Genomic DNA, 26,953 nt, shown 5'->3' with positions numbered 1-26,953 from the left:
TGGCATAGGCGCTGCCCTGGTCCCGGCCCTCGGCGAAGCTGTGCACCACCTGCTTGGTGTCTGTCCGCTTCCAGATGAGGTTGAGCTGCTCCAGGCTGAAGCCGGGGTCAGGGGAGAAGGAGCAGCGCAGGGTGGCGTCAGTGCCCACTAGGGCCACCACAGGGTCTTCAGGGACCTGGACCTCCAAGGCGGTGCCTGAGGGTGGAGTTGGTGGGTGGGGCGGTGAGGAGGGACCAGGACACTTCCAGCCTCCCTAGTCCCGCCTCTCTTTTTGGGTTAACTCCAAGCCCCATCGAAGCGTCCTTTAAAGCCTGAGACCTAAATTAACTTTTTTGGCTGCTATCCTCATTCAATCAACACAAATACAGTAAGCATCTACTATTTGCCAATTCTAAGAGTTAGGAACGCAACAGAGAATAAGACCAAAGTCACACTCCTACAAACCTGACATTTTAATGGGAGAGAGAGACAGACTAGCACACAAATTCTCATTAAGATGTTATTAGGGGTAGGAAGGAAGAAAAGAAACCAATGGATTAGAAAGTAAGGTGGTAGCTTTTCAAAAACCTGGCAGACACTTTATACCTATCTACACTGGCTGCATATTCCCATAAGTATATACAGTATTATCTTTATAAATTGGAAAGGGGAGTCTAAAAAAGTATACACCAAAATTTAATAATGGTTTTCTCTAGATGCGAAAGGATCACAAGTGCTTTTTTTCTTAAATAAACATGATTAGTTTTTATACAAGAAAGAAAGGATACCCATACCTTTAGGTATGATAGTAAGGCACATTCTTAGAGCTTTAAGCTAAGATTTAAAGAAAATGAAAAAGAGCCTGACATACAAAGAGCCAGTGTAAGAGTTCCAGGTAGAAGGAACAGCAGGTGAGAAGGCTCTGAGCCCAGACCCAGCTTGCTATGTGGCAAGTATCCTGAAGCTGTCAGTGTGGCTGAAGCACCTGGATGGGAGAGCTTTGTGACACAGGTAAGGATGGTAGGGTTTTCTACAGCAATGAGAAGTCATTTGGGGGGTTTTAATCAGGCATAATCTGCGTAACGATGCTTAAAACTCACTCTGCCTCTTTTGGAGGATGGAGTAGGAGGCTATTTCAGTGGTCCTTGGAAGAAGTAATGATGGCTTAGCTTCAGAGGGTGGCAGTGGCCATGGAGAGAATGGGACAGATTCAAGGTTTATTTAGGAGGGAGAGTGGACATAACTTGCTGATGAATTCGAGGTGAGGGGAACACTGGAGCATGGATCCCAGCAGCCTGGGTCACCTCCATCCCCAGGGACAGCGCCTGGGCATAGCCAAGTCAGCCCCCCCACTCCACCCCCATGGCAGGTTCCTCTGCCCACCCTGCCCTCCATCCTGTGGATTTACCCTGCAGCCTCCTCACCCTGTCACCTCTGGCTCCATTCCAGCTCTTGTTCCAGAGCCCTGGAAAGTAAGGCAGGGGTTCCCAATAGTCTTTCTTTTAGAGAGGCATGCCTCCTACCCTGGCACTGCCATTCCTGGGTAACGGTTAAATTAAGTGTGTGGTTTGGGCACCAGCAAAGCAGGCACACTCAAAAGTGTGAAGATCAGGGCCGGCGCGTTAAGAGTTAGCTTGGGACGCCAGCTCTGAGCAGCAGGACCCTGGTTCGGATCCCACATGAGGGCCAGTGACGCTATGCCCTCTACAGCTAAGATGGTGAACAACAGCTCAACCTGGAGCTGGGCTGCCTTGAGTCGCCAGCGATGGTGTAGGCTGCAGCCCCTGCTGCAGTAAGCTGCCATGAGCTGCTGTGAGTGGCCATCCAGAGGCCAGCGACCAATCTGCCTAACCCGGGAAGAGAGCAATGATAATACCAACATGGGCCAATGAAGCAACGTCCTCCACAACTAGACTGAAGAACAAAAGGACAGCAACTTGTCTGCTCCCCTTCCCCGATTCCCCAACGCTGTTCCCCTCCCCCAGTTCCCCAATAAAACCTTTAAAAAAAAAAAAGGTTTGTGAAGATAAAACAGTCTTGACACAAAACTTACTGAATATAGCACCTATAAAGGTTTCTTCCATTTAGAAAAATAACATTTTATGGTGGTATTTTTATTGTAAATCACACACAGAGAGCGGGTATCATAATCTTTGTAGCGCATAGAGATCTCTAAAGATCTTAAGTTGGCCCTGGATCTCTCGCTGAAACCCAAAACTTCCAATTGGAGACCAGCTAGACTAGGGCGCCCCTTTTAGGGGGCATTTGGGGGAGGAAACCTGAGATGGGTAGAGAAACAACAGCAGCAGTGGGTAGAGAGACGCGTCCTCTTTATGACCACTAGATGGCGCCAGACACTCAGTTTTGTCTTCTCTCGTGGAGGAAGAAGGTGGTCCTTGCTTCCAGCAGAGGCATTAAGGTTTGAAATATGAGATGAGGATATTGTTATGAAAGCAGCTGCCATTGTTGAATGCCAACTCTGCGCCACACACTGTGTGGGAATATTTATATCATTTATTCCACATGGTGACTAGCACCAATCCTGGCCTTAGGGATAGACCCTGTTCTTTGAGCAGGGCAAGCAGTAGGCAAGTAAACATATGTCAGGAGATAAACGCTGGGAATAAGCATGAAGAACGGCCAGGGATGGGGAGGAAGGTGCTGTTTTATACCATAGAGTCAGGAAAGCTTTGCTGAGGAGGTGACATTTGACATATTAGTGTTCACCCTGCCATATTGTGGAAGAGGAAACGGAGGCTAAGAAATGTGAAATAAGTTGTCTATCGGATCCTGGAAGTGGAAATGGGCATGGATAGGGTACAAGGGAGACTGGGAGGAGGTTTGCCCAAACCCTCCCATCCCTGCTAAACGGAGAGGCTCTGCAGGACCCTGGTGGGCGTGGGCACCCCTCCCCCACCTCCCGCCCCCACACTGCACTCCTCACCTGTGAGGCAGAAGCACAGCACTCCCAGGGCGATGGCCACGCGCACACCCGTGCCAGGGCTGCCCATCTTCCTCTGAGGCAGCTGACAGCTGGGTTCTCTACAGCAGAAGGCTGCCCCTGCCTGTGAGGAGAGGAAGCCAGGCTTTGTCTCAAAAGGTCTTCCCCAGGCGCTTCTCACCTCATCTCCCCTGGACCAGCTTGGGGCAAAGCTGGCTGCAACTGCCCGCTGGGAGGTACCCTGCCCCCCACATCCCACAAGGCTCCCTGCTGAGGGAATTTTTGAGAGATGCTGGCAGGAAGGACTTGAGTCACTGGGAGGCTAGACCAGGGGAGGTGGCTGGGATCCACCCTTTCAGAACTAAGATGCACATGTAAAGAAGAGGCAAGGTGACAAGTAAAGGCGAGACTGGGGCAAGAATGTGCACAGATCACTTTGGGGAGAAGAGGAGTTGAGGCTGGAGCCAGACTTAGAGGTAGACTAAGAGGTCTGGCCTCTGCCCTGAAGGCAGCTAGGCGCCACCAAAGATTCTGAGACAGGGGAAAGGATATGGTCAGGGCTGTGCTTCATAAAGATTACTCTGACGGCACCTACAGGATAAATGAATGAGAGGAGCTGGACAGAAGAGATGAAGCAGGTCTGGGTGAAAGTGACAGCACTGGACGGTGTGGGGACAGAGAAAGGGAGCAGTCAGGAGTCCACGGTTTTGAGCCCAGTGACCAGGTCGGCTACTCACTGAGAGAGAGAACATGGAAGGGTTCAGTGCAGGGCGTGTGAAGTCGGCAGGGTCTGTGCAGAAACTTTCAAGGACAAGGGCTAGGAGGCAGCTGGGTGTGAGTGTGGGGTCCGAGAAAGAGGGTGTTTGCTACTTCAATAGGTGCAGATTGAGTGACCAAGATGGATCAGAAATGGAAAAGGCCAGGGCTGGGGCTGACCCCCAAGGCTGGAGTCAGAACTGGGTGAGAGAAGGTCTGTGGCCACAGGTCAGACCTCAGTGGGCCCAGGCCTCCCTGGGTCCAGCCCTGCTCCCAATCCTGGCTATGCCCAAGGTGTCTGACTTGGGCAGGCTGCTTGCACCTTTCCCTCGGTCCCACAGCTGCTGCCTGAGTGTTCATGTCACTTCCTGATCAAGCCACATAGCTGGGGTTTATCTATGCTACAAACGCAGAGACCAAAAGTAACCACACAGGATGGTTTGAACATAGACATTCCTAACTAAAAGCAGGTCATAGCCAGTAGTCACATGCTTGGCCTGTAGCTTCCATGACAAAGGTCAATCTTTACCTTAAGTGAACCTGTCTGTTGTCTCTTTGCATCTAAGATAACATACCCTGGGAATGTCAGAGTAATCTTTTCCAGAACCCTCAGGGCACAACCGCACCAGAACATGAGACCATAGAACCCCTCATTGTTATCTTGTTCCCCAATACCACCTCTATGTGCTGTAAATGTTAATTATTAACTATCCTGTAGCCACCAATGTAAAAGAAGTATCCGTCTCTGGTTTACTTTTTATCCAATCCCAGAGTCTTCCCTGCTTTGTTTTCTCCTGCCCCTTTAATCTACTACCACCAATGGATTTCATGTAGCCCTCCTCCCTTGATTCTACTGTATAAAATAAGCTGCAAAACTGCCATTCCTTAGAGCAAAATCTTAATCAGCTGAGAATTTGCTTCCCGGCAACTGTCATTAGTTTGGCTCAAATAAACTCATAAAAATTCTCCACAGGTTTGGATGTTTCTTACGTCCACACAATCCAATACTGACTGACAAGCCTATAAACGAGTCCACATTCTTATAACCGCCCAGGGAGACTACTGGATCCCATCTTGCAGGAGAAAAAATACTAAGGCCCAGATGAGTGAAGTGACATCATAATGTGATGTAATTTGCCAGTCAGCATAGCTGAGAAGGGTTTAGGTTCCCAACCACAACTTTCTGCCCTTTCACGGCGCAAAACTCAACAGCCGTTAGCGTCAAGCCCGGTCACAGGCACCCGGCCTCAACCCTTGCAATCCCAGCCAGGCACCTTCCCCCCACCCCACCCCCTCCACCCAGCAGCTGGCAGGAGGGAGTCCCTCAGCCAAACCAGGTGCATCCTGCCAGCCCCCCTCCCAGCAATCCACAGCGGGGAAGCCCAGAGCAGCCACTTCCTTCCTGACACTTCCAGTCCAAACCTGGTGGCTGCAAAGCCTCATGCCTGCTGAGTCAGCAGCCTCCTGGCTCCATTCATAAAGCTGCCCTTAGCCAGCACCACATCCTGCCTACAGGAGCCACCAGGCCCACAGGAAAAGCTAGGCTGCCGTGCCTGTCTGTCCCCCAAGGAAACACCCAGGACTGAGGATTGAGAAACTCCCAGACTCCACATCTCCCTTCCTCGCTTTTGCCCCCAGACAATTCAGTCCTGTCTGCTTCCTGGGACCCCTCCCTCCTCCTCCCCGAGGCTCAAGCCCGCATCTCCCACTCTGACCTGTGTGGCCAGCTCCCTCTGACCTTCCTACCACCCTCCTCGCTGGCTGGTCTTGCTATCTCCACTCTGTTCCCGCCGCCACCCCCATTCTCTACAGCCCTTCCTCTTAGGACCCAAGACAGGAATCCTCCCCTCTGCTCAAGAACCTCCCATGGCTCCCCATTTCCTACCCAAGTTAACCCACAGTCCCCTGACCTGCACTCAAGACCTTTCTTACGACTGTCTCCTCCACACACCAAGCTAATTCCTGCCACTGGGGTTTTACTCTCCAGGGTCTCCTGGGAATACCTGCCAGCTTCTGTGAATGTGGAAGATCAGGGAGCCCCTCTGACCCAATCAGACCTATCAGGGCCCCCCAAGGGCTGAGCTGTCCTCTCCAGTGGGAGCATGAAGGGGGTGTCGGGCTTCCTCCCTTTGACTCCTTTCCTAAACTCTGGACCCAGGAAAGTTCCCACCTTCATGGCTTACCCTGGAAAGAAGCCTGACAGTCCAGGACCATGGAGACCTAGTAATTCCACAGCAGCTGAGCCCCCAAGAGCAGAGGGCGGAAGGAAGAAATATATCTGGGAGAGGAGGTGTAGCTCAGGGAATGGGACATGGCCCAGGAACAGAAAGCCAATCACTGCCCATGGGGACATGGGGACAGAGATGCACAGATCTCATGCTGTATTCACACCACCCACCAGCCTTTCCTACAAAGGGGAATTCTCATCCTCAGGCGGGACCTGCGCAGCAGCCAGCCCTCCCTCCCTCTTGCCCAGTCCAATCAAATGTAGCAACTCCAAGGAGCCCTGCCAGGAGAAGCCAGGGTGCCTAGGCTTGCCCAGAGATACAGGAGTGAGGGGCCCAGGCCACCTTCAGCCTGAGGGTGCAGCAGGCGCGTCCTCCCGCGGCACAGGTGGGGCCACAGGGGAGCTCCTGAGAAATAAGCCAAGATGTGCCCCGTAAAGCCCAAACCAAAATGCAGGACTGAGACTGGGCTTTATACCAAGATGTCCTGGACCTGGGGGTACCCAAGAGGGACTCCTGGCTCCCACCATGTTCACCAGCAGAACCCCTCATTCTCCTACCGCCTCCAATCCCTGCAGGGGCTGCTTGGGCAACACTTCCCACAAATAGGGTGAGAAAGGTCAGGCACATAACCAGGGTCAATCTACGCTAACGAGCACAGCACAGAAGCACCACTTCTGAAAACAGCAGGTAAGCCCCTGGCTCCAGCCATGCCTGAAGTAGTCTGTACACCTACACTGCCCATGGACTTGAGCCAATCTGGTTTTTTTTCTTAAGCCAGTTTGAGCTGTTTCTATTACCTGCAAATGAAGAAGTCCTTGAATATACACCCAGTCATGTATTCAGTAACTCATTTAACTATTTGGCAGGTACTGGGGACAGGGAGATGACTAAAATCAAGAAGAAGGTGGACATGCACATAAATCGCTGCAGTTCAGTAGAGTGTACTATTTAAGATGCAGTGAGGTTACTTGGAGGCATCTCGGAGACACGGTAACCTTAAAGGTGAGTCCTGAAAAATGATTAGCATTCCCCAGGTAGACAGACTGGGAAAGGTGACGCCTCTTTAGCCCCAAGGGACCCTCCTGGCACTGCCTATCTGCCTCTCAGCCAGCTCTCTTTGAAAAGGCAGAAAGTGAGCCCAAAATTTGAGGTGCTAGTCCTAGCTCTGACACTTTGCTGTGCAATCCTAACAGGTGACTTCACCTCTCTGAGCTCAATGTTCCCACCTATAAAAGAAGAGCTTTGCTGGACGCCAGGAGAACTTCATTAGTATGTTAAGCCTTTGTGTACTGTATCCCTAAGGCCTAGCCAGTTAGCTGCCACACAAGTTAGAGAAATACACAAAGCCACTGTGACAGAAACCACCATTTTCCCCCTTACACCTAATCTCTTCTGTAGAATTTTTAGTTAGGTGCATGGCCACTCAGCCAAGACTACAGATCCCAGCCTGCCTTGCAGCTGGGTATGGCCATGTGACCATTTTCTGGCTAACAAGATGTAAGAGGAACTGATATGTACAATTCTGGCTCATGCCTTTAAAGAGAGGGCACATACCCTCTCTTTTCTTTCCCCCTTCCCACTGGCTGGAATACAGATGTGGGGAGCCATCTGGAACCATGCTGCTAAAGGCAGCACCCTGGGGACTGCAGAGCGGCATGACAGAAGGCCCCTGAGAGGCTGCAGTGTCAGTCCTGGGCATACCCGGACTGTCACATGGGTGAGAAATAGGCACCTATTCGAGCTTAAGTCCCTGTTATTTTGGGTCTTTCTTACAGCACCTGATGTGACTAATTCAGGAAGCCGTCTTTCCCTTACTTTCCTTCCTTCTCTCCCCACTCTTCTCACCCCATGAAAACGGCCACTGCTCAGAGCAGCAAAAGAAACATCTAAAACAGGTATTTCAAAATATGAACTGGACACTATCTTATCAGAGTCACTTAGTGATGCCTGGCCCAGATCCAGAGATATGTCAAGGGTAGACGTGATGGGTTTAGGATTATTTGTATGGGAGGGAGGGGCTGAAAGAGTCAAGGTTGTACTGATGGATTGAACAAACGGGTGCATGTGGGCATACATATAAGATGGGGAGACCCGGAAACGAAGCATGTTTGGGGGGAGGCACAGTTCCCACTGGGCTTGAGCTATGGGTCACCCATGGCAAAATGTCTGATGGACTATGGGACACACAGAGCTGAAGCTCTCAACAGAGAGGGACAAGGGAGCCATCCACACATAGGCGGTAACAGAGCCAAAGTTGGGATCACCAAGGGAGATCATGGAGTGAGAAGAGGTCCCCCAACAAATTCTGGAGAAACTGCAGAAGTTAATGGTCAGATATCAGAACAGGGAACCTCTCTCTGGCCACCCCCACAACCTCTGTCCCTCTGGTGAAGGACACCCACCGCCTCCTCAGTCAGTCCTCTGGCTTTTGGGCAGCTAGCTCCATTGGTGGAAAGCTCTGCCTGATAACTGAGCCAACATCTGTCTCTCGTACAGCCCACGTCAGTCCTTATTCAACCCCTTGGACCACGCAGAACAAGTCTGCCCCCTCCCTTGTAAAAGCCCTGACAGTATTTGATCTTGCTCTCTCTTGATGAGGTCACCATTGGGCAGCCATGTCATAGACCCAAAATAATAGGCTATCGACACAATGGCCAACCACTAGAAGTTGTTCTCATGTATTGCTGCCAATCCATGTCTCTGGCACCCTCTTCTGATTTAGGGAAGAGCTGGAGCTTTATAGGACATTGCACTTGTTACTATTACATTCCATCCAGTTCAGCTGAGTCTATCACTCCAACTGCCATGATCTTGTTTTTTTTAAATCGTGGCAAAATATACATAACATGAACTTTACCATTTTAACCATTTTTAACTGTACAATTCAGTGGCATTCAGTATGGTCACGGTGTGATGTAACCATGCCATGATCTTCGAAGTACTGTTTTGATAGATCCTGGTGCACAGAAGGTGCTCAATAATTTTCTAGTGGATGAAAAAAACACAGATTGAATGAACGTCATCCAAAATGGTTGCTCTCCTCTCCCTGCTTTGTCTCGTGTCTTCGAGGTCCTAAGGGAGAAGGCAGAAATGGGAAAACCCTGAGCGCTAGGGTCCTGGATCAATGTCCACGCAGTATTTAGGGATTATGAGTCTTCCTACTTGTGCTGCCACTCAGCTGCCCACCTGTCCATCTCAGCCCCGGGCTATCATGAGATACTCACCACTTCTGGCAGGAAACCAATCACATGGGGAAGAACCAGAAAAAAGGCTCATTGGAAGAAGATGGACTGAAAGTTGGTTCCAGGACTGTCTCAGGGATTAAGGGCAAGATCACCCATGTGTTGTTCCCACAACCTACTGTCTTGCCCATAAAACTGATTATTGCCCATCTCGAGTCTCCCAGCACCCATTTATCCATTCACGCGACATCTATGTCCTGGGGCATTGTGCTAGGCACTACAAGTAGAGATGGAGAGACAGACACACAAACATACAATCATAAACGTTCTCAATCTTCAGTTGGGTTGGGTTTATCATTATGCTCCATAAATTACCCATGTTACTGTATTATCTTGTTTGCAGCAAATAATAATAATAATTTTTTAAAAGCCAACATTGCTGAATGCCCGCTATGCACCAGGTTCTGTTCTAAGTGCTTTTACACATATTAACTCAGGCACTATTATTATCCCATCTCACAGATGAGGAAATTCAGGCACACAAAGCCACAATGACTTGACCAAGGTTACAGAGCTGCTAAATGGCATATTTGAAATATCACATTTTTATAATAAAAGTAGGAAAAAGACTTGGGGGAAAATATGTAACTAAAATAGAATATGACCAGTTCTTTGATGCAGGTTTCTATTAGGTACTGTGGGAGCAGAGGCTCAAGCAATTTGCTGGATGAATGGGGAGGCCTAGGAAGGGCCTCCCAGAGGAGAAGGCATTTCAGCTCTCTGGCAGAGGGGGCAGTACAAGCAAGGTCACAGAGGAGGGGGCGACCAGACCAGAGGAGACTCCTGGGAGAGGCTGTCAGGAGCTGAGGCAGGGAGGCAGTCGGGGGTCAGCTAAGGACCCTGGATTGGTTCTGGACACACTGGGGAACTTTGCAAGGCTACCACCCACACCTCCACTGTTCTCCCCCTACTGTCTACCCCAGACTTTCCTGAAATATCACTGACAGCTTCTCAGAGATCTTATCTCCAAGTTCACTCAGCACCAGGATAGGCAATCCCCAGGGCCAGAAGACAAATCCATTTAAAGCAGATTAGCACCTCCCCACCTGGGCCCCCCCCCCTTCAGTTCCTTCTTTGCAGTTTCCTCTCCTTTCCTTGACAAAGAAGCTCAGCAAATCTCTGTTTAGTCGCTCGTCTCGACGTTCGTAGTTATTTTGCTGCTCCATATCCTTTATTCTAAGAGTGTTTCTCCCTTATTCTAGACTGGCTCCTTCTGATAACAGTGCCCCACTTTCCTGCAGGAAACAGATCATTTGGTGCTGGTGGGGCTGACCCCACATCTCAGGCCTCAGCATGTGACCAGACCTGACTCACTGGAGAACCCCTGCCCTGCCCCCTCACAGTGATTGGCCTGGGAACGGGCCTGTGAGCCAATCAGAAACTTCCCAGAGTGCTCCCCCTGGAACTATGGAAAAAGACTCTCTTGCTGAGGTTGCTAAGAAGGATGTGCTCTCTGGGGCTGTTAGCAATGAATTTATCAGCTACCAACAATATAAAATATTGACCCAAACAAACAGAGGCAGAGATGAAAGCTAGAGGGATACAGAGCCCTAAAAACATCATTTAAGCTCCTAGGCCTGAAGCACTGGGACTGCCCAGATACTTGAGCCAGTCATTTGTTCTTTCTTAAGCCAGTTGGAGCTAGGTTTCTATTACCTGCACCTGAAGGCGTCCTTGAATATACATTCATTCGTGTATTCAGTAATTCATTTGACTATTCACTGAGTGCCTGTTAGGCAGACACTGGGGACAGGGAAATGACTGAACTATGTACCTGTCCTCTAGGAGGCTGCATTCCATCAGGGAAGGTGGACATGCACACGGATCACGGTAGCTCAGTATACTGTACTATTGTACTTAAGGTGCAATGAGGGCTACTTGGAGGCACCTCAGACCCTTGGGAATCCCAAAGCTGGACCCTGAAAATTAACCTGAAGCACCCCAGGTGGTCAGGTTGGGAAAGGCCATGCCAGGAAGAGGGAGAAACCTGTGCAAAGGCACTGAGGTAGGAAGCAGCATGGTGGGTGAGCTGGTGGGCTGACTTGAGGTGCGAGGAGGAGAAGCTGACGGCAGGAGGGAGCTAGAGCAGGAAGCTTTGTTCAGACTTTGTTTGAAGGTGATGAGGAAGAAAGGGTATAAAGTAGAAGAGTAACATTATTGCTATAGGTTGGCCCAACCTTGATTAAGTGATTAATATGTAAAGTTAACCTTACTGAAGAGGTTTGAATTTTAAAAGAAAATATTTAAAAAGGGCAATGGTTCACTCAAAATAAGAAAGAAGGAGTTGATGGTAGAATCATGGTCATCAAAGAATTTTTTTCTGGATTGTATCCTCTTGGAGCTGCTCAAAACACCCCATTCCACCTGTATGCAGACCCACTCCTGGTCCTGGAGGTGGGATCAAGTCAGGCAGGGGTCAGCAAAGGTCCAGACAGAAAATATTTCAGGCTTTGCAGGCCATCCAGTATCTGTCGCAACTACTTGCTATAACAGGAGAGCAGTCGTAGATTATGTATAACTGGATGAGCAGAGTTCTGTTCCAATAGAACTTTATTTATAGACACTCAGACTTGAATTGCATATAATTGTCACGAATCACATGATTTTTTTCCAACCATTAGAAATATAAAAACCATTCTGAGCTTGTGGGCTATATAAAAACAAGCAGCAGAGATTTGGCCCATGGCCGTAGTTTTAGAAACTGGTTTGTAGGAAGCAGTAGCACCACTGCTCAGACACCCAGGCAGCAGCAGAAATGGGAAGCAATGTTGGGCTTCTAGCTGCTTACTGCCTGGCCCCAGAAGACCTCAGCTGCACCTACCATCTCCCCAGGCTCTCTGCCCCCCACCCCCAAATCCATCTCTAGCTCAGCCCACAGCTGGGGAGGGGTGGGGGAGGCAGAAATGAGGCAAACACAGGGAAGAGCAAAGAGGGGTTACTTCTTCAAGAGACGGCTAGAGGCTCATCCCATTAGCCAAGGTGGCTACAAAATTCTCCACGATGCAGTTCGCGACCTGGGCTGCTGCCGTTTTCACCCGCAGCTACACCTCCAGCCTCCAAGACACCCCCCGCCCTTCTCTGCACTCCCCCCTCACCCCCCAGGACCACCGTATACAAGAGGGTCCGTTGTCCCGGGCATGTACTTCTTTCGCAGTTAACAAAAGGGAAAAGGAAAACAGCAACATCAAAGATTTATGTGACTTTTAGACCAGGCTCCATCACTCATGTGCCAGGTTCCCTCAAGCAAATCCATTGCCTCTCTGAGTCTTCATCTCCTCAACCATCAAAGGAGGCCCCTGGCCACCATCCTGTGCTGTGACCACATGCTGGGCTGGTACAGTTACAAGGGACTTCATGGAAGAAGTGAGCCCTGGTGTTTCAGAAGATGACTTGGGAGTTGGAGATACAGGTTCCAATCCTGACTCTGTCACTTCCTAGTCATATGACTTTGGGAAAACATCCTCTTTGAGCCTCAGTTTGCTCATTTGTAAAATAGGGATTATAAACTCTACCCTCATAGGATGATTTCAGAACTCAACTGAGCAAAACTGTCTAAACTGACTTAATAAGTATTGGTGTTCTGTAACTGGGTGCGTATCTGGGGAGAGAAGGCGGAGGTCTGTAGAGTTCCCTGGGAACTGCTCCATGCTGACTGTCCCTTTTCCTGATAATCTGAGTCAGTTTAGGCCTTTTGTGTTTAAGGCTGTCCACTGGGCACCGCTCCACAGCCCCATGATCCCACCCAAAAGAAGGAATCAATTCTTCCCCTCAAAGTGATCTCTGCGTGAGTCAGGACAGCAGTGTGTCATCGGGCCAGCCCAGCAGAACGGGGCCAAGGTTTTCTTGGCATCCTCCGCCTGCTTCCCTCGTGGCTTTAGAAGAACAAGGAAGAGAGGAGAACAGGACAGAGAAGAGCCCCTAGCCTTTCTAAGCCACACCATCCCCACCACAGCACGCTGTCCACACTGAAGTCAGGGCATCAGAATGGGAGATGGCAAAACCAGAGAGAAGCCAACCCATCTCTGTGGGTCTGAGAGCATGGTGAGACTTCTACTGCAGCAGCTGGTGAGACTTCTACTGCAGCAGCTGGTCTGCCTATCACACCTTCTTATGGCTAGGAGGCCACCCCAAAATGAGTTTGCATCTTCTAGGGCTTGAGACCACTTGACAAGGCAGCGTGACAACATCTCAGAACTGGAAAAGTGTGCAGAGGACATGTGCGCGTGCGCACGCGCACACACACACACACACACACACACGCCCCACTGGAGGCACAGAACCCTGAAGAAAGTGAAGCTAACTGAGCTCAGAAGAGGTCCAGCCAGGAGAAGGAATGGAAACAAGGGGAGTGGAGAGAGGGAGGGAAGAGATGAGAGATCGTAAAACCGAATCACTGTGGATCCCTGGCAGGCCTGTGGCACACACATCTGTGTTCACTCAACCTCTGTTGAGTCCTGCTAGGTGCCCACCTAAATATGTCTGGAAATCCCATCCCTTTTGGAAGCCTTTCCAAACTTCACTCAAGAAAGGACCCACTTTCTCCAGATGTGTTCTGTCTAACCGTCTCCCTGCCTCCAAGTTCTATAGGTTTCTACCCTGACAGCAGCTCATCCTAGAACAGCTCCACCAACACTGTCCACCTAAGCACCAGCCTCTCTAGCTCTCCAGGGATTCCCACTCAGGAGTGTAGCAGGCTCCCCCAGTCCACAGAGCTTGAAGGCTGCTTGAAATTCACCTGGTCAGTGCCTACCTCCATGCCCATTGTACAGATGAGAATATGAGCCCAGAGAAGAGGGCTGGCTGCCCAAGGGCCCAGGCTCAGTCATCAGTCACCATCGGAGGTGACTGGGAGCTGGCAAGTGCCCCCATGGCTCAATTCCTCACCTGTTAAATGGACTCACTGGGCTGCCTTGTGTGCCCCAGGGTACAGCTTGGGCTCAGGAGCAGGCAGGCCTGGGCTCAAATTCTGACTCAGAAGTCTTGCTAGACACATGACCAGGTATAAATGACTGAACCGCTTTGAGACTTGATTCCATATCTCTGAAACAGGTTAAATCCTTACTCCACAGAGCTGCTGAGAGAATAAAATAATATATAGAGAAGCCAGGAAAGCACCTAGCACCCAAACAGTGATAACAATTACCACTGTTACTGGTATTGTTGCCATGGGCCTGGGGACAAGGCCGCCTGGGCCCCTCTACACTGAGCCTCCCTTTTTCCTCCCACCCCACTCTCCGCAGCCAAAACTCCCTCTGTCAAGCTCTATATCTAGGTCCCTCGGACCATTACTCCTCTTATGACCTCCTTTCCACCTAGAAGCCCACCAGCACCCAGCTCCAAAGTAGCAAATGTACAATTTGGCTACATCTCTGTGTCCAGCTCATCCCTAGTGGTCTTCTCCCCCTTCCTCATTCCAGAAGCCAGGCCACAGCACCGCACATCATGGGCTCCAGCCCCTACTGCCCCTGCTGCTGCCACATCCCCAGTATAGGGCCTCTCCCTCAAGCACACACTCCAGTGTCTCCCCTGGGGGGGGGCCTATGTTGACTTTAGGGAGTCCTGCCTCCCAGAGGGAGTATCTCTCCCAGCTCCGAGGCTCCCAAGAAACAACGCTTCTCATGCCCCACTCCCAGTGGGTTTCCCTCCAACATACTCTCCCTGTGCCTCGGGAAGGCCCAAAGGCATTAGGGGTGTGGAGGAGGCATACATTCTCTGGACCACAAAGAGGCCAGAGAGAATGGGGTAGCTGGCAGGAGCACTGCTCAGAACCAGAGGGTATAGGAGGGACTCCTGGAGGCATGGGTGTGCTGAGGCCCAGGCCCCCGGAAGAGCAGCTCTCAGCAACAGCCCCTACTAGGCTGCCAGGATGACAGATCTCTGGGACACCCCGGTCAGGCCTGCCCTCTCCCCAGCTCCCCAGATGAGTCCTCTCTGCCTCGCTGCGAGGACCCTTAGCACATCTGCTAGGCTACAGAACAAGGGAGGAAGCCCATGCCTGCCTCCAGAGTGGCACGAAAAGCCAGTTCTAGAGACAGACCACATCTCTGCTGCAGCATTGGCCAGCTGTGTGTCTGTGGGGACGTGCGTTCCCTTTTCTGAGCTTCAGTTTCCCTATCTACCCAACAGAGCTACCTCACAGGACTGCAATGATTACATGAGATGACATCTACTGAGCATCTAGTACAGCTCCACCCCCAAACCCTGAAAACCCAGTGCTCCTATCTGGAACCTCATACTTCATGGGAGGCAGAATTAGGGGTGGCAAGTGAGGGAGGGTGGGACAGCAGCCTGTGGGACCCTTTCCCAGATGTTTGATTCATTCCGAGCCAAAAAGACCAAAGGAAATTTCTCAAGGATCACGTGCTCCCACCCTCTTCCCTTTCTTCCAGGTCTTGGCTGTGCCTTTCTTCTTTTGCTGGTGGACTCCCTGGGGGTCCAGTCCTGTCACTCCTGTCCTGGGGGTGTGGGAAAAGGACAGCAGTAAGAAGCTGCCACCCACTCAGAGGACAAGCTCACGGACTGTGAATCATCTCGCCTGACCCCATAATTCTGGCACTGTGTGGTCATAACCTTAGAGGTCACTTGGATTTGGGCCGTTTTATTCACCAGCCCAAACCCTCCATGTCTGAGCAAGAAGCAGCCAGCAACAGCCCAGATGCCTGTCCTACACCACTTTACAGGAGTCTCTCTGGGTGCTGTGGTGTCCCAGATCATGGCTCTATGATCCCACTGCATCTCTGACCCCAAATGGTATTATTAGGTGGGTGTAAAGCCCAAATCCTCCTCCAAAGAATGAAGTTGTATGATCTGGAGGCCACAGTTTAGGGATGGGGGGATTCCCACGGGAAGCCTCAGAAGTCAGCCTCACCAGAATAAGTACAGCCTCCTCAGAAGGGACAACATTTCTGTAACTGACCTTCCCACAGACATTCAAGCACCCAGGTGTAAGGTATCTGAGCATCCTAGCCATCCAGCCGACCTGCCCCCATCAGGTGCCCAGCAGAGCTAGAGGACCAGGGACAGGAAGGGAAGCGGTCCTCAAGTCTGGCACCCTTTTCACCCTCAGGCTCGAATGACACAGGCTGCTCATCTCTAAAGAGCTGGATGACAGGATTTCCTGGAGCACAGGAGTCTGGAGTAAATTGGAAAGCTCAGGGCAGGTAGGCAGAAGAAAGCACCAGTGAGGTCATTAAAGAGAGGAAAGAACTCCAAGATCAGTCATGGGGCCCATAACAGCATCGCTGAAGCCACCAAGTTCAAAAATCTCTCCCTCCGGAGTGTCCTTGCCTTACGACACCTTAGTGCAAAAACTGATGCTCCCAGTGCTGACCCGCAGTCATGCAGGAAAATGAGTGTCCTGATGTCAGCTTGCGCTGCATGTGATATGGGGAGAAAGGCTTCCATGCTCAACAGTTAACAGAAGAGTTACTGCTTAAGCTCACGAACTTCAGATGTCAGGGAAACGTACTCACCCCAAAAGAGTCCTATTCCCACAGAGCTGGAACTATGAGCCACCACTCAAACCCCACAACCCCACAGCCCTTCACCCCTCCCTGCCACTCAGATCAGCCTGACCCATCCGACATGTTTAAATTTCAATTTCAAGTGTAGACTTCAATTTCCCTCAGCCTCCAAAAATACCCCAACTACGTGCAGGCCCCCAAACTACAAGGAAGGCTGCACAGCATCAGATTTCCTAGGGATTTCTGGGAGGCCAGAGGGAATTAGCTAGGAAGCTGAACTAAATAAAGAACTCTCTTAAAGACAGACGGGCTTCAATACTTTCTAAAGCAGAAGCTAACTGCTGAAGACGCCTGTAAGAAAAGGACCTGGGGCCTTCACTGAACGATGAAACCAGACTCTTTCACAATTATCCACAGCCCATTTGAAGGTAAATAGTTTTTTCTCAATTAAGTCAAACCAACCCTCCCCACCCCCAATCTTTTTTGCTTTACTATTTGTTTGACGTTTTCCCTTAACAACAGATCTGTATCTGAGTCACCCATCACGCATATCTCATTAGGGCAGGTTTCCCTTAGAAATAAAACCCCTTTTCTGGCAGTTCACTGCCTTCGGCCCCCAAACCTGCCGATTCGCTGACTAAACAGCAAGTGAGGGCTTTGGGACCTGGGATTCAATCCCCTCCCCTCTAGTATGCCCCAGCCTGGTCTCTACCTTCCCTCCGCCGTGCCCATCTCCCCTCCACCCTACTTCACCTCACATCTCCCAGAGGCTTCCTGAGCCCAAACCGCCCCACCCTGAGCCCTCCGGTTCTTTGGCCTCCAGCGGCCTCCTCCCCTCCCCCAACATCTACTCATCCTTTCCCCCAGGCCAGCTGTTCCTACCTGTTCTCAGACTCTGTCCCCCTCATGCCCCCTGCTGCCTGTGGAAGTCCTCCCGCCATCCACTCCTTCATCCTTCAAGGCCGAGCAGAGTGGACCAGAACCACTCGCCCTCCACTCCCTGGCCGCTCCCTCTCCTCAGAACTCGTGGTCAGGGTGTTTTCCTCCGCCGGGCGCGGGAGACCGCTTCCCTCCCAGCTCCAGCTAGCAGGTTACGCTTTCCAGAATCACCAACACAGTGCCAGATCTGCCTCCATGCCCCTCACGCCCCGGGTCTCCTTAATCACGACCACACTCGCAGCCTCCGCCAGCGGCGTCCCGGGTGAAGGCAGGTCGCACAGCGCCCCAGCCCCCAGGGCCGGCGGGAGGGGGAGGCAAAGTTGGGGGCGGGGTTGGATTCCTGTCTCCCCCAGCTGCCTCTGGGCCCGGGAGTTGGGGGAGCGGCACGGGTTCCGGGTGCTCACAGCCGGAGGCCAGCCCGGGACTGGAGAGAGCGCCGGGGTAGGGGCGCCCTGCGAGGGAGGGGACGCCGAGCTGCCCGCTCTAGCCGCCCTGTAGCAAGCATGGGCCGCAGACAAAGGCCTCCGGCGCCCGCGCCACGCAAGCACTCACCGCGCCGCGCCGCGCCGCGCCCACTCGCGGGATCGGGGACTCTGCAGAGCTGCGGAATCGCTGTTGCACCGCCGCCGCGAGGCCGGGCCCGAATGCGGGCCGGGGGCGGCCAGGGAGCCCGAGGGGCGGGGCGGCCTGGAGAAAGCCACGGGCCCGGAAAGGCGGCCGGGTGCGCCCAGAAGCCGGATTGGCCCCGCCGCGGCGGTTTGGGGCCAAGGCCTGAGCCCGCCCGCTGGGCAGGGCACGGGGCCTGGACCCCGCCCCTGACCCCAGTCAGACCTCGCGGGGAGACCTGGCGCTTCGGGAAGGGCGAGCTGGTCTAATCGCTGCCCCTCCCCGACCCCGTTCCCACAGTCCCAGGATCCAAAGTTTATTTTCTGCGAGGGGCACAGGTGACCGGTCCTGACTCTCCCACCCTACCCTGTTCTCACCCCCACACACTCTCTCCCGGCCGCTGGCGGCAGAGCCCGAGCTCAGATCCTGCTCTCCGACCCCAGGTCTATGTTTTCCCTCGGAATCAGACTGGTATCGCGGCCTGCAAAGGGTTAACTCTACTGCGAGGAATTAAGAGCTGCGGGGAGCGGGAGCGCTCTATAAATACAGCGCCGTGGGCGTCTGAGCCAACCGCAGCGTAATTTCCACGGAGCTGGTTTCCCTCTTTTCTTTCCACCCACGGCCGCCGGGCCAGCCCTGCCCCCAGCCTCAAGCCAGGCGCTGGCCATACCAGGCTCCAACCTGGGGAGCAGATCTTACCCTCCTGGCCTTGGGCTCTGTCCTTATAAGACTCAGCTCCAGCCTGGGAAGAGATGGGGGCCAGTCTCTCCCTTAGCTCGTCCTAAGACCTGTCCTATGACCTATTCTTCATCATTACAGGTGGTAACAGCTCCAGTGTAACAGGCTTCTGTGGGCCAAGGTCTTCCTGCGGGCCTGTTTGACTCCTCACAACAGCCCACCAGGTAGATGATATTATCCCCATTTTTGCAGATGAGAAAACCTGAGGCTTAACCTTGTGCTTTTGCCAGACCCACCAAGTGGCAGCAGAATTTTGGGGGAGGGCTTAGGAAATGTGCATGAATACATGTGTCTCTGCATGTCGACCACTGTTTTTAAGCCCATTACCATTTTATCTCATTTTGTCTTCAAAACAACTTGTAGTGAGGTAAATGCTATTATTATTCTCATCTTTAGATATAAGGAAATTAAGACACTAAGAGATTAATGAGGATATCCAACTATTAAGTTGAAGAACCAGGATTTGCCCCTTTGAAATTAGTGCTGAATTCAAACTTAACTCTGTGAGGGTGTGTGTGTGTGTGTGTGTGTGTGTGTGTGTGTGTGTGTGTGGTGCATGGGTATGTGTATTTGTGAACACATGTGAGCAACTCTGTATCTGACTGTGTGCACGTGTGTTTCTGAATGTAAGTTTGGTAGCAGCGGTGTCTGTCTGACTGCTCCTAGGAAAGGGGTCAGAGAGTGGGGGTGGAGGCCAGGCCATCCCTTCCGGCATCCCTGGAGGTCATCAGCCCTTCAATCCACACTGCTCCCCTTGCCCTGTCTGGCCATGTGCATGCAAGCAGCAATATCAGTACTAATATTGTTTTTAGTTGGGCTTCAGACACTGTGACCAGCTATCTTCAGGACATCTGATCATAGTCCTGGGCCTGGTGTTGACACAGAAGGCTTAACTGCCCAACGGTGAGAACAGGTTTTTCAGTCCTCCCTAGTGGGGCATTCTTAATCCAACAGTTCTTATATCAATCCCTGATTTCCGAGGCAGGACCACCGACTGCCGTTCCTAGCCCCCTCTCCCTCCCTGCCGTCTCTCTGCCCACTGTCCCTCTCTTCTAGAGAAATACAGTGTGTGATGGAAGTGGCCCCTCTGGGACCATGTCGTGGGTGCCGCTATGTCTCCACTCAGGTCACTGCTGGGGGAAAGCCCATCCTAGACCAGCAGGCTGTGTGAGCTGCAGCGTCCCCAGTCAGCCACTGAGGCTCTTACATTACACTGCTCCGCCATCTGCTTTTGCCACCAGAAGTGGCCCACTTCACCCAAGGCTACTAACCACCTCAGTGTGGATATTATTTCTTAGTGGCTTAACTGCTTTTCCACCTTTGTGACTAGCAGTTGCTAATGAATACAATCTTGTGTTTGTTTACTTAAAGCAGGACATTCAGCACAATGACATATTTGGCACCTCTTCTTTCCTCGTTTCCCATGATGAGATCATCGCAAACATAACTGCTAAAGAAATCTCTACAACCAGGCTCTCGAAGGAAACCCAACACCTCCACAGACAAGCAATGATGGGCCTTGGGTTTCCAAATGGGGACTTTAGCAGCAGCGAGGACTTGATCCATTCAGGGAGATGTGTGGCCACCTCTGAGGAATGACCACAGCCCCCAAGTTTCTCCTTTCAGCCTAGAAATTCCCCAGTCAGCCCTCATCCTGCTGGGGTCAGCATTGCTGTCAAAACATGATCCCTTTCCTCACCCTCCACCCTCTGTAAATATTCACTCAGTCCAATTCCTTCCACTTCAGGGGTGGTCCTCTCAAACTGGACGAGTCCACTTACTTCCCCAAGTCTCCTGGCACAGGTGCCAACTTCAATCCTGGTCTGTGCTGCCCAGTGTTCTGTGTTTGTCCCATGTCATATCTCCCCAGACATTGTGAGAGCTTCCTTAGAGCAGAAAACCCCAGCTCATTCTCCTCCAGGGTCCTCGTTCTTACTCCCTCACCCGCCCCCACTCTCTACCCGGTGCTGAGAGAACTTGAACTTGCAAACTTGAACTCTGGAGTGAATGCTTTAACCCTGGCTAGTGGGAGTGGGATGCAGACAGTACAGTAGTCTGGAAACCACGACCTCCCAGCCTGCCAAGCAGTGGCCACGTGGCCAGGGAAGTGGGCCAGCTGTTCTGGGCCTCTGCCTCTGCTTCCTTCACAACAGTCCTCCCCAGTCTCCTCTGTAACCTATTGAGCCAGCGGCTATTTCTCACTGAGAGCATCAGACGGATTTCCCCTCTGCCATGTAGCAGGCAGGACTAATGAAGCAGGTTAGCGCCAGGGACAAGTGGCCTGCAAAGCCTCCAAATTCCCTGCTCTTTTTTTTTTAATTAAAAATTTGTTTTTTCTATTACAGTTGACATACAATATTACATTAGTTTCAGGTGTACAACATAGTAATTAGACATTTATATAGCTTACAAAGTGATCACCCTGATAAATCTAGTACCCACCTAGCACCGTACATAGTTATTACAGTATTATTGACTATATTCCCTATGCTGTACTTTACATCCCTGTGACTATTTTTATAATTGGCAATTTGTACTTCTTAATCCCTTCACTTTTTTCACCCATCCCGCAACCCCTCTCCCATGTGGCAACCATCAAAGTGTTCTCTGTATTTGTGAGTTTGTTTGTTTTGTTTGTTCATTTATTCTAATTTTTAGAATGCCATGTAAGTGAAATCATATGGTATTTGTTTCTGTCTGAGTTATTTCACTTAGCATAATACCATCTAGGTCCATTATGTTGTCACAAATGGCAAGATTTCATTCTCTTCTATGGCTGAGTAATAATGGTCAATTAATCTATGACAAAGGAGGCAAGAACACACAATGGGGTAAAGACAGTCTCTTCAATAAATGGTGTTGGAAAAACTGAACATGCAAAAGAATGAAACTGGATCACTTTCTTACACCGTATACAAGCATAAACAAAATGGGTTAGCCACTTAAATGTAAGACCCAAAACCGTAAAACTTCTAATAGAAAACATTGCTCTCTGACCTTGTTCTTATCAGTCTTTTTTGGATATGTCTTCTCAGGCAAGGGAAACAAAAGAAAAAAATCAACAAATGGGACTTCATCAAACTAAAAAGTGTTTGCACAGCAAAGGAAACCAACAAAATGAAAAGACAACCTACTGAATGGGAAAAGATATTAACCAGTGATACATCTGAGAAGGGGTTAATATCTAAAATGTATAAGGAACTCATACAACTTAACACCAAAAACCCAAACAATCCAATTTAAAAATGGGAAGAGGACCTGAAGAGACGTTTCTCCTTGCTCTTTTTGACACAGGCCCTTGCTACCCTTTGCCCCCTCCTGGTCATAAGTGGAAATGCAGCTGAAGAGGGCATCCATCCTAAGTCTACAAAGATGCTCATCAACGCCCGTCCTGGAGTAGAAGGAGGAAGCTCGGGTAGGGGGAGCAGTGTGGGCTGAGCTGTGGAGGTCAGGGTTCCCAGAGAAGGTGGGCTTATAGCTGTCCTTGAAAGATAGAAAGAATTTGACAAGTGAACAGCATCAGGGTCTTGCCCGGATCTGGCGTTGCTCTAAGATAATGCACAATTGGGAAGCCCTCAATCTGATTACCCTGATGGTGCACTTCACGTGTCTGAGACCAGGAGAGGGGTCAGGTGATGGAGACAGTGGGGGAAAGCCATCCTTAAGAAGAGCAGAAGTGGGAGGGGAGAAAAAGCACCTGGGCCACATCCTCTGCCTGCCCCCTGGTGCTGTGGGTGAGGTGGGTGCTCCTGTTGAGGCCGCCTTCCTCTTGTGCACTGTCAACTACTCAAGGATGTGACTGCAGCCACTCTCCTCTCTCTCTTGCATCGTCAACCTTTTTACTCTCTCTCTGATTCAGTCAATCTCTTTCTTGAAATACTTTCTGCTTCTAGAACTCTCCTCTGGCTTTACTTCTCACCTCACTGGTTGCTCCATCTCTCTCCTATGCTGGGTCCTCATCTTTTCCCCAAACGCTTCATGTTGGAGAACCCCAGGACTCAGTACTCAGAACTCTTTTCTTCTGGGTCTACACCCACTCCCTTGGTCATCTCATCCCTTTAAATACTATGTGCCAACAACGCTTCAGTTCAAATCTCCAACTTGGACTGTCCTTGAATTCTGTATTTCCAACTGCCCGCTAGACACCTCCATTTGTCTCTCATTAAACTCATAATTTCCATTTCACCGCTCCACCACCAAAGAAACCAAACAACACAAAATCAAAATAAACCATTTCTCTTAGAGCCTTCCCATCTCAGGTGATGGCAACTCCATTGTTCCAAGTAGCTCAGGCCAAAAATCTTGTAGTTGTCCTTGATATTTCTCTTCCTTGCAAACCCCATATCACCAATCCTATGGGATCTACCTTCAAAATATATTCAGAACCTGATGACCTCTCTCCATCTCCACTGCTACCCCGCTGGTCCAAGCCATTCCCATCATTGCCTGTATTGTAATAGCCTCCTAATTGGTCTCCTTGCTTCCATCTTTTCTCTCTATAGTTTACTTTCTAGACAGCAGCTAGAGTGACCCTTTAAAACATGGGCAAATTATCATTCCTCCACTCAGATTTCTCCAGGGTAAAAGCTGAATCTTTAAGTTGGTCTATAAAGCTCTGCATGACCTGGTCCCCTCCTATCTTTCTGATCGCATCTTCTGCCATCGTCCCTCTCTTTTTCCTTTACTTCATGCTCTCTTCATGGCTGTTCCTTGAATTCACCAGGCCTGATTGCCTCTGGACCTTTGCACTTGCTATCCTCCATGATTGGGACACTCTTACCCCAGTTTTCCATATAGTTCATTCCCCTACTTTCTCCAGGCCTCTGTTCAAATGTTACCTTACCAGGGAGGCCCTCCCTGACCACCTTATATAAAGTGATACCCACTTACCCACATCCCTAGTCATCCCCAACTTCTTTACTGTTTGATTTTTTTCCACTTAACACTTCTTTGCCTTTTGTCAATATTATATATTTGTTGTTTATGCGTTTATTTTCTATCTCCCTCCATGGAATATAAGTTCCATGAGAGTTGGGACTTTCTTTTGTTCACTGCTGTATCCTTGCACCTAGACTAGAGCCTGGCACATAGTAGGTGTTCAATTAGAGCTTGTTGAGTGGATGGATGGGTGACTGGAAGGACCAGCAGTTGAAGAGCACATGGATGAGAAAGGTTGCAGTGCTTTTTTTCAAGATCTGAGAGACCTGAGTATGTTTATGTGTGCATGGGAAGGTAGAAAGATAGAGGAAGAAGATACGTCCCCTGAAGAAAAAGGGGTATGATAGTTGGCACAGAGAGACCTCTGAGAAGGCAGAAGGGGACAGGATTCAGAGTCTGGGGAGAGCCAGTCCTTCCCTGGACTGGAGGGAAGGAGCTGACAATGGGGTGATAAGGATGAGAGATGGGAAATCAATGGAGGCCCCACAGAAGGCTTCATTTTTTTCGGGTGAAGTCTAAGGCAAGATCTTCTGAGAGCAAGGGAAGCGAGAGTGGAAGGAGCCTAAGAAAAGGGTGACGATTTTGGATAGTGGCGATGAGGAATGGGAGAGATTGATCCTCCAGGACACAGAGCATGGTGCTAAGTAGTGAGAGAGATCACAGTTTGGAACAGCAATAATCACATACTCGTACCCTCTCCCCTTTCTGCTTTGGGACTGTAGGCACCATCACAATAGGGCAGAGGGCTGCTATGGGGAGACAGGAACCGCAGCCGTCAGGTCCAGAGCCTATGTGCTGCCTCATGACCCATGTCTCCAGCTGCTCTCCCACCATGACTGAAACCACCTGACCCCCGCTGGTCCCCAAGGTCTGGCTTCCTTATTACCGTAATTCAACCCAAGTGTGTCAGGAGGGGTTCTTGGGAAGCAGACTCTGAAATGGAAGTTTATTAGGGATGATCTTAGGCTCGATGCCACGGGAGGAAAACAGAGGAAACAGGTCTGGGCAGAGGTAGAAGTTGGGCCACAATACAGCCTGTTTGTTTCTCTGTTTCTTTGTTTTTTTCATGTTTCTCACTGCCTCTTTGATCAGGTTTTTATTCAAAACGAGCTGTCCAAAGTGATTTGACCTTTACGGAATAAACATAAATTTATGCCACAGGCTTCTTTTCTTCTGTGGTAGGTTTCTTTTCTGCGGGTTCTTCTCAGCTGCTGGTTTCTTGGTGGCTACAGCCCTTTTTCCCATCCAAAGGCTTCTGCTTCGTAACGCCAACGGCCTTCTTTCCTTTCTTCCCTACCGCTGGCTTCTCGCCTGGAATCCTCTTCTCATCTGATTTGGCTGCTAGCACTGCTGCTGCTTTATCCACCAAAGCTGGTGCTTCTTGGCCTGGTAAAGAATGTGTTCCGGTGCATGGTCTCTGTGTATGGGTTTAGCTTCAATGTGATTCCCAAAGTTTTCAGTGGATTCTTCTTCAGGATTCTGCAATGAATCTTCTAACCTGGTATTCGGAGGGCTCTTTGGATCTCTGGACTTTTCCAGATCCTGCTCAGGTATGTATTGAGCATCTTGTGTGTGGGAAGGTGGTAGTGACTCTTGAGGGAGGTAGGGTTATGCCCAGTGCCACACAGATCATCTAACTTACAGAAAGCACTGTCAGCCCCAATGCAGAAACAGCCCACATGCCCACCAGGAGCAAGTTTCAAAATATTGTTTGCCTACATTAAGCAGAGTGATTCCAGGTGTGTTTCTGAAGGCTTTGGTGATGTCGTTGTCCTCATAGATGATGCATACAATGACGCTGGATACGACAATGGTTTCTCATTTTGCCCTTGCCAGCTCTCATTCGCTGAGAGGCATACAGACCTTTTTTATATCATTCCAGACCTTAAACTTGTTAAGAAGCAAAACAGCCTTCTTGGTGTTTCTGTAGCCTTCAACTCTATCTTCAATCATCAAAGGAAGTTCAGGAGCTTCCTCAATACGATTACCTTCCGACATGACCAGTGCTGGGAAGGCCGAGGCAGCCAGGGCGGAGCAGATGGCATATCACGTCTGTGTTGTGTTCACTCTGCAGTGCCAACAGTGCCAGGTTTTGACTGGTGCACACATGCGGCCCCACGACACATATTGCCAAAGCACCCTGGCGAGAACAATGAGTCTCGCCATCTTGAACTCTGGGAATTTGAGCCACAGCTCTGCCAGGACCCACAACTCGGCACCACTTTGATGACCTGTTAATTTACTGACAGCACAGGGCTGTCTGTAGTTTCTGCGCAAGTTGGTGTGAACAACTTCACACTGTCTGGTTGAATGGGTGCCGTGAACACAGCAGCAAAGTGATGCTTTTGCCAGATGATTTCCCCTTTTCAGAGCGCACCGATGTCAGTGAACAAGCCATGGCGGGGAGAGGAGACGGTCATGCTCCCCTCAACCCAGTGGCTCCCACAGGAAAAGGATACGGTCTTAACAAATGGCCTGGTCAATCCCATGGGGCACTCTGGAGCTAGGGTGACCTCCTTTGAGTTGTCCTGTGTTGGGGCTAGGGTTGGCCTTTTATCACCAAGCACTGATCAGTCAATAGACGTAGGTCTCCTGGGAAGAGGGAATGACATGACCCAGGTTACTGTCTTCAGCAGAGGCAATTCCCAAGGAAGACTTACAGCTTCTGAGAAGATGTCTTCCTGCGGTTCTCCCAACAGCCAGGGGAGTAAGTCCTTCAGTCATGAGGGGGATCCTGGCAGCAAACCACAGCATCCATTATAGTAATGCTATTTAGTTAGCCCGTAGTCTATGCCTGACCCAGGGTCTCCCTCAAACTCAGTGGGGGGCTTAGAAGCTTCAGGAACTTACCTGAGGCACCTGGGTACAGGTATCAGACTCCTGTGTAGGGGTAAGAGGCCTGGGGTTCTAATTTGAGGTCAGCTACTGATTCACTATGTGACAACAGGCAAGTCTCTGGCCCCTCTCAGCCTCAGTTTCCCCATCTGTATATAACGGTTGAGCTGAGGTCTTTGCCCAGTAGCCTATGGCTTTATACACCTAAAATCATGGATGACAAGGAGCGAGGCCTGCCTGTGCCTCATTTTTAGACTCCTAAGGCCCCACTCATCACCCCAGCCCTCT

General features: G+C 50.5%; 1 protein-coding gene and 1 pseudogene across 1 annotated transcript in view; both read right to left on the bottom strand.

Moving 5' to 3' along the window:
* The window catches only part of CD276 (CD276 molecule), a 29,504-nt gene extending 11,322 nt beyond the window's left edge, over nucleotides 1-18,182 (bottom strand). The window contains exons 1-3 of the mRNA XM_019667930.1: nucleotides 18,101-18,182; nucleotides 2,924-3,044; nucleotides 5-195 (exon numbers count right to left, since the gene is read on the bottom strand). Of these exons, the coding sequence (XP_019523475.1) occupies nucleotides 5-195; nucleotides 2,924-2,990 (258 nt within the window). The 5' untranslated portion in view covers nucleotides 2,991-3,044; nucleotides 18,101-18,182. The remainder of the gene's footprint in view (nucleotides 1-4; nucleotides 196-2,923; nucleotides 3,045-18,100) is intronic.
* A 7,006-nt stretch (nucleotides 18,183-25,188) lies between these two features.
* On the bottom strand, nucleotides 25,189-26,864 carry LOC109396258 (60S ribosomal protein L4 pseudogene; annotated as a pseudogene).
* Between the last annotated feature and the right edge of the window lie 89 nt (nucleotides 26,865-26,953).

The sequence above is a fragment of the Hipposideros armiger genome, unplaced genomic scaffold, assembly GCF_001890085.2.
Source record: "Hipposideros armiger isolate ML-2016 unplaced genomic scaffold, ASM189008v1 scaffold_511, whole genome shotgun sequence".
Classification (NCBI taxonomy): domain Eukaryota; kingdom Metazoa; phylum Chordata; class Mammalia; order Chiroptera; family Hipposideridae; genus Hipposideros; species Hipposideros armiger.
The sequence above is the reverse complement of the archived record's forward strand: the minus strand, read 5'-3'. Positions and strand labels throughout refer to the sequence as shown.